At 45.2% G+C, this 8,468-nt stretch overlaps 1 protein-coding gene across 1 annotated transcript; it reads right to left on the reverse strand.

Annotated features, from left to right (window-relative positions):
* Positions 1-6,354: 6,354 nt before the first annotated feature.
* Positions 6,355-7,147, reverse strand: LOC109179319. The gene is made up of 2 exons (XM_019328827.1): positions 7,079-7,147; positions 6,355-6,981 (listed from the first exon to the last, which is right to left on the reverse strand). The coding sequence occupies exons 1-2, from the start codon at positions 7,145-7,147 to the stop codon at positions 6,355-6,357; spliced, it is 696 nt and encodes a 231-aa protein (XP_019184372.1).
* Positions 7,148-8,468: the final 1,321 nt, after the last annotated feature.

Below are 8,468 nucleotides of genomic sequence, written 5' to 3' on the forward strand. Positions count from 1 at the left end.
AAACCACGATTTCATAGTACACGAGGGTACCGATCACACATGGCAACACATGCCGCCCAAGAAACATGTGAACCTTACACAAAGGTCACAAAATCCATAATCACGTCACGGCCACCACGAGGACCGCTGCCGTACCTTGGTGATTAAGGCCCCATAAACCAAAATCGTGCAATACAGGTACAGCCACGCACACAACACCTTAATAGGAATCAATCAACGGATCACAACGAAGATATGAAACCATACTCATCAAGGAATGGATCACAGTCCAACAACAACGATGAATAACACAAGTTATCATCAACCAATCAGAAGGTACAAACAACACACACGCTAGCATTTAAACACCGAAGTAGCATGCTTATCAAACGGGTAAACCAAACGTAGTTCCGAAGAACACACAAGACTCATCACGGTTCAACGAAACACAATATTGAACACTTAGCATGATTCAAGACACCAAAGACCTACATGGATACCTACCATATAGTTCTAGACATACGAAACATCAAGAATACACTCAAATAGTTCCACAAAAGAACATCGGGAAGTCAAAACACCAAATACCGAGTCAAAAGAATCACGGGGAACAAATCCCCCAACAACACCACATCGTACACTGCAGGTAGGCCCACGGTTAGGCCCTTACCCGTTGTTCCGCCCGCGGGTACAGGCCACCCAAAATATGTACGTCGCGGGTGGGTGGCGGGTTGGAACCCTACCCGTGGTTCTGCCCGCGGGTACACACCTGTGCCCAAGTAATCCCTTCGGGGATTTTCAACTCCAAGCTCAAATTCAAGTCCAAAACATGCCAAATCTCACCCAATACAACAAAATGACTTGAATCAAAGGAAATGCCAAGCAATGGCACAAATGAACCCTAAACACAAGCTCTAGATATGCATTTTCACAAGACAATGCATAAACACTCACATTTCATAGCAAAATCACATGTAGAATCCATGAAATATTCACATAGGTAAGCAAAATAGATTTTGTAGAGCATGGGTTACCTCTTGTAGACTAAAGACTACACTTTACACCTCAACAAGCTCCTCACAAAGCTCACCTTCCAAACCCACTTGAAGAACATACCAAAAGATCATAAAGATCCTATCTTTAAGAAAAGACACCTTAGATAATACTAAAAACACAAGATGAATTTTGATCTTACCCTCCTAGATGCCCAAATATATGAAAGGTTGAATCTTGGAAGCAAATCTTGAAGTTTTGGCAAGGCTTCAACTTGGCTTGGAAGGAAAGCTATCTTCCTTTTTAGAGAGAAGGTGGAGCTAGATTTTTAGAAAGTGTAAGGAAAGAATGATGGTGGTCTACTAGGTTAGGTTACAATGCTAACACCAAGTGAAAGGTCAAGAATACCCTTACTAACTTAAGGAAGTGTAAGGGAACAAGGGAACTCCTTACAAAGCTTAAGGTACAACTTTGACTTTGTGGTTGACTAGTCAATTACTAGTCCCCAACTATTGAATTTTCAGGATTTTAGGAATTAATTCACCAACTGAAATAGGATTAATTACTCAATTAGTCCCTTAATTGAATTTGGATTTCGGGGTGTCACAGGTAATGCCTCCAAATTTTTAGGGCGAACACGATGGCGGCTAGCTCTAGGTCGTGTGTGGGGTAGTCTTCTTTGTGGGTTTTGATATGCCTGAATGCATACGCTATTACCTTTCCCTTTTGCATTAGTACGCATCCTAGTCCCTTTATGGAAGCGTCCCTGAAAACATCGAATCCTTCCACACCGGAGGTAAGGGCTAGAACGGGTGCTGTGGTCAGTCTTTCTTTCAATTTCTGAAAAGGCTGAAGTGCAATTGTCGTCTCACCGGAAGGGGGTTTCCTTCTTCATGATTTTGGTGAGGGGTTGGGTTATCTTGGTAAAATTGGGTACGAACCTCCGGTAATAGCCCGCCAACCCTAGGAAGCTCCTGATCTCCGAAAGTGATTTTGGTGTGGGCCATTCCTTGACTGCATGGATTTTGGTTAGATCCACCTTAATCCCCTCTTTGGTTATCACGTGTCCTAGGAATGCGACGTCGTCTTTCCAAAATTCGCACTTGGAGAATTTGGCGTATAGCTGGTTCTCTCTCAAGGTTTGCAACGTTGTGCGGAGGTGCTTTTCATGTTCCTCCTTATCTTGTGAGTAGACCATGATGTCGTCAATGAACACAATGACGAAGTCATCTAAGTAGGGTCGAAATACTCGGTTTATGAGGTCCATGAATATAGCGGGTGCATTGGTGAGTCCGAAGGGCAATACCGTGAATTTGTAGTGGCCGTAGCAGGTTAGAAAGGCTGTTTTCTGAATATCTGGGTCGGCCACTTTTATCTGGTGGTATCCGGATCTTAAGTGAATTTTTGAAAGAGGATACTTGTTCTTTATTGTAACTTGGTTTAGTTCCCTGTAGTCGATGCATAGGCGCATGCTTCCATCCTTCTTTTTGACGAATAATACCGGTGCTCCCCATGGCGAGGTACTGGGGCGTATGTACCCCTTGTCCAGTAAATCCTGGAGTTGTGCCTTTAGTTCCTTCATTTCTTTTGGTGCCAACCTATAGGGGGGTTTCGAGATTGAGGCAGCGCCAGGCACCAAGTCTATGGTGAATTCCACTTCTCTGGTTGGGGGTGCCCCGGGGATTTCGTCTGGAAAGAAATCAGTGAACTCGTTTACCACCGGAATGGTCTTGGTGTGACTGGGGTAGAACCGTTCCCGTAATCGTGCTTTTAGGGCTTCCCAGTTGAACCCTGGTCTTTGTTTATAATTAGGTCCCTCGTGGACCCACTAGAGGTCAGGCTCGTGTTTGAAATATAAGAAGGAGGCTACTTCTATCCGGTGGTCCTCCGGGCACTTTACTATCTCGAATATTTTGTCAAAAGTTCGGACCCACTCTTCGAGAATTATGGGGTTTTCTTCCCCTGATGAGGATACGATATATCTGAATGAATAATAATGACTCTGTACAGGAGTATATATAGTAGTGAATAGTAAATCTATTACAAGACGAATACTAATAATAATAGGTAACGAATACTAATTACTAATAATAATAGGTAACGAATACTAATGATGATAGAGTCCTAATACTCCCCCTCAAGCACAAGGTGGACTAGCAACAACATTGAGCTTGCCACATGGAGTAGAGAAACGCGGACCAGGGAGAGCTTTAGTGAACACATTAGTGAGCTGATCCTTTGTGGAAATGAAGCTAACCTGCAACTCCTTCTTCACCACTTTGTCACGAACAAAGTGGTAATCAATTTCCACATGCTTCGTACGAGCATGGAACACCGGGTTGGAACAGAGATAAGTCGCACCCAAATTATCACACCAGAGAGTGGGAGGAGCAGCCAATGACACTCCAAGCTTGTGCAACAGAGAAACCAACCAGGTGACCTCCGCAGACACATCAGCCAGAGCCTTGTATTCAGCCTCTGTAGACGAACGAGCAACCGTGCGTTGCTTCCGACAAGACCAGGAAATCAGATTGCCACCAAGAAAAACTGCAAAACCACTAGTAGACTTCCTGTCAGCTGGATCACCAGCCCAGTCCGAATCCGAAAAGGCATGAACCGCAACAGAGGAGGAAGGACGAATAAAAAGACCAAAGTGCAGAGTTCCTTTTACATACCGCAGAACACGCTTGAGCATAGCCCAATGCTCAGTGGTTGGAGAGTGCATATGCTGACAGACCCGATTCACGGCAAAAGAGAGATCCGGACGAGTAACAGTAAGATACAGTAGAGCCCCATCAAGACTGCGATACTGCGTGGGATCCGCATAGGGAACCACAGAATCAGAAGAAGGTCGGGACACAGGAACCGGAGTAGCCAACGGTTTACAGTCCACCATACCTGCACGGCTCAAAATATCTTGCATGTATCGCTGCTGAGAAAGAAACAAACCACCATCCTTGGAGACCGTCTCAATGCCAAGAAAAAAAGACGGAGCACCCGTGTCACGAATCTTAAACTCCGAGGCTAAGTCAGTAAGAAGCCGAGTAACACACGAAGCATCAGACCCCATAACAAGGATATCATCAACATAGACAAGCAAATATAAACAAATAGAGGCACGAGTATAGATGAATAAAGAAACATCAGTCTTGGAGGGTGAAAAACCAACCGACACCAAGAAAGCATGCAACCTATTGAACCATGCTCGAGGAGCCTGCTTAAGGCCATAGAGTGACCTCTGTAACAAACACACATCATCCGGCCGTGACTGGTCTTCATAACCGGGCGGCTGTCTCATGTAAACTGTCTTTGCAAGATTAACATTGAGGAAGGCGTTGTGAACATCCAACTGCCGAATGACCCAACCGCGAGAAACGGCTAAAGAGAGAAGAAGCCGCACGGTGGTGGGTTTGACAACAGGACTGAAAGTCTCAAAAAAGTCTTGCCCAGCGACTTGATTGAAACCCTTTGCGACCAATCGAGCCTTGTGCCGCTCAATCGTGCCATCGACCTTGCGCTTCGTTCTGAACACCCATTTGCACCCCACAACATTCATGCCAGGTGTACGACTAACCAGACGCCAAGTGTGATTCTGAAGCAAGGCATTAAACTCAAGATCCATGGCCTCACGCCACTCCGAATACCGAACTGCCTGAGAATAACAAGTCGGTTCAGGAACAGTAATAAGAGCCACATGCTGCGTCGGTCCTTGAGAACGGGTTGCCATGACATGAGACCGAGGCTGAACAGGCTTCGCCGTACGGTGGCCTCGCTTGGGCGCAGTAGGAGCACCCGAGACCGCCCCTTCCGGAGCCGTAGCAGTCACAGTGCGAGAAAGTCAATCAGCTGCGGCAGGTCCAGTGGGACAAACATCGGAGGCAATACCAACCCGAACGGCACCAACACCCCACGGCTCAACCGGGCGAGAGTTAGAGACCTGAGAAGGCATAGAAGAAGCAAACGGATATATAGTCTCATCAAACCGTACATGACGACAAATGAATACCTTGTTAGTAGAACAACGATAGCCACGAAACGAAGACGGATAACCAAGAAACACACACGGGGATGACCGATACTGCAACTTGTTACGATTGTACGGGCGCAACAGAGGATAACAGAGACAGCCAAACACACGCAAGAAGGAATAAGAACGATTAGAATGATGCAAACGATAATGAGGACTGACATTGTCTAGAACTCGAGTAGGCATTTTATTGATGAGATAGACCGCAGTCTCAAAGGCATAATCCCAATATCACAGTGGAACCGAAGCCTGAGCCAAGAGAGCCAGACCCATTTCTACAACGTGATGATGCCGACGCTCAACTCTACCATTCTGCTCATGGGTATAGGCAAAAGATTGCCTATGATTGATACCCAAAGAGACAAAAGTACGGTGCAACCGTATATACTCTCCCCCTAAATCAGATTGTATAGAGACAAACTTACGACCATATGAATGCTCAAAAATAGCATACACATCAGTTTTTAATCGCATAGGATAAAACCATAAATAGCGTGTGTAGTCATCAACAAACAAAACAAAATAACGAAACCATTGATAGAAAGAAAAGGCGCTGGGCCCCAAATATCAGTATAAATAAGCTCTAAAACATGCGACGTAGTAGTATTGACACGAGGCAAGGGAAACCGAGATGATTTCCCAAGCATACAAGCACGACACGACACCGAACTATTACTAAAACTAGAATCAATGGAACACGAATTCAAAATTTGCCGCAAGAGACGAGGATGAGGGTGACCCAACCGACCATGCCAAACGTCAGAGGAGACACGCGAAGCCACTAACGCAGCGGGACTCGAACGAGAAACAGGCCAAGAATAGAGACCCCCCGAAGCCTGCCCTCTATATAGAACTTCCCTGGTTGAACGATCCTTCACAAAGAAACAATCAGGGTGAAATTCAAAGAATATATTATTATCACGGGCAAACCGTTGCACAGATAATAAAGACGCAGAAAGCCCAGGAACAAAAAGAACATCAGACAACCGAAACAGTGTTTTAGAAGAGGCTACCGAAGACGAACCAGTACCAACAATAGGTAAACACTTACCGTCACCAACACGAAGATGATCCGGACCGTTATAAGAGACCGTCGAGGACATCAAAGACGGATCTGGGGCATGGTTCGACGCACCAGTATCGGGAAACCATTGTTGAGTGCTAATCGAAGCCGCATCATCAACAGGATACGCAACATGCGCTCTCGGCACCGGAGCTCCATCGTACCGGCAAAAGCACGAAGCGGCCGAATGGCCCTCGCCGGAGCAGATCTGGCACTGGACAGCCCCAGCACCACCACGACCACGGCCACGCCCTTTGCCGTGACCACGGCCGCGGTTGCCGCCTCCACGCTGTTACCCGCCCGAACGGCCTCCACCTCGCTGAGCGGCCATGGCGACCGGAGCAGCAGCAACATCACCAGCATCATCGGCACATATAAAAGCCTGCGAAACAAGAAAATCGGATAGCTCGGGCAGAGACACCGGAGCACCCCTTGTGAGCGACGCCACCAAAGGACGATATTCGGACCGCAAGCCTCGGAATATATACATATTCTGATCCTCTAGCGTCACCGGACGGTCGGCAAGCGCTAAATCCTCGATAAGCACCTGCGCACGGCCAATATAGTCCGGGATCGAAGCATCCCCCTGCCGTAATCCTTGCAACTCGCCCACCAACCGGAGGGCACGAGCCCGTGTAGTCGAACCAAGAACCTGTTCGATTGCCAACCACAAATGCCGAGAAGTGGACTTACCGATTGCGAGGTGCATCATCTCGTCGGACAAGGATGAGATTAATAAGGAGAGCACGACCTTATCTTGACGGAGCCATGCACTCCGAGCAGCGGAAGATGAAGCCGACGAAGGCACGGCAGGAACAGCTCCCTCGGAAGGCGGCACGGCAAGCGCGGTGATCGGCGGACATACCGAAGTACCATCGACAAAACCCAACAACCCTTGGCCATCCAAGAACGGAAGAAGCTGAGTATGCCAAAACAAAAAATTGCGGGATGTCAACTTGATGGAGACGAAGTGATGCGCCGAAGAGAAAGACAACCCCCGACTGCAGCGGTGCAACAAGCGCGGCCTCGGAAACGGTCCGTTCAGAACTACCAACAGAGCCGTCATCAGATCCAAGGTGCGCCATTAGAGAGAGTAGAGAGAAACCTGCTGATACCAGATGAGGATACGATATATCTGAATGATTAATAATGAGTCTGTATAGGAGTATATATAGTAGTGAATAGTAAACCTATTACAAGACGAATACTAATAATAGGTAACGAATACTAATTACTAATAATAATAGGTAACGGATACTAATGATGATAGAGTCCTAATACCCCTGAGAAGGTAGGCGGCCGATGTTCTGAGATTTGGTGGTTAACTTCTGAGTTTCTACTTAGTGGTGGTGGTTGGAGGATCGTGTTGCTCAATGTTTGAGCAACTTGGGCCAGATGCTGCAGATTTTGAATCAACGATTCCTTTGTGGAGAGTCCCGGTGCCTTTGCTTGTTTCCTTGTTGGTGCCATCCTGGTGGTTTACAGGCCGATATTATTTTTAAGTTGCATCCTTACCTTGATGTTATAAGTGTAGGGGGGAGTTCTTTAAATTAAGTGCAGAATAGAGTGAGGGGAAGGTTATGTGGGCTCACAATCTCACCGCTCGTCCTAAGATTCCTGAATCCTATGTTCCCAAACACCTAGAGTTCAAGCCTAGTGTCTTAGAGTCTAGTCTTAAGAGTCTTCTTCTAGAGTCAAACTTAGGCTCGGATACCATCTATAACACCCCGAAATTTTTAAAACTTTTTAATCTTATAATATGAAAGCAATTCTATTAATCAAACCCAAATAGAGCATTCTAAACATAAGGGTCTACAACGTCATTACATCATCAAGGCACGTAGGCCGAAAGGAAAGACTAACTATCTAAGCTGAGGTCCTCTAGCGCGCTCCGGTAGCTAATCATCTGTGCCTGAAAGCCAAATATATCTGTTCAGCGAATAATGCTGGTAACCCACTCCAACGCGTTAAAATACGATATAGGTATATATATATATATATATATGTATATGTATATATATATATATATATATATATATGTATATGTATATATATATATACATATACATATATATATATATATATATATATATATATATATATATATATATATATATATATATATATATATACATATACATACATATATATATATATATATATATATATATATATATATATATATATATATTGTTGGTCCCGATAGGGTGGTGAAAGTCCAGGGGGGGGGGGGGGTGAATAGACTTTCAAGCTTTTTCACAATTAATAACTCTTTGGTAACTTCAACTCTAAGTAACAGGTAAATAGAGTAAACTTGAACTGCACAGCGGAATAAATAAGTGTAAAGAGTTATGCCCAATTAATAATTTAAATCACATGCACACGTATGATAAGCTCAGATAAGGT

Source organism: Ipomoea nil, unplaced genomic scaffold (assembly GCF_001879475.1).
Source record: "Ipomoea nil cultivar Tokyo-kokei standard unplaced genomic scaffold, Asagao_1.1 scaffold0179, whole genome shotgun sequence".
NCBI classification, from domain to species: Eukaryota; Viridiplantae; Streptophyta; class Magnoliopsida; order Solanales; family Convolvulaceae; genus Ipomoea; species Ipomoea nil.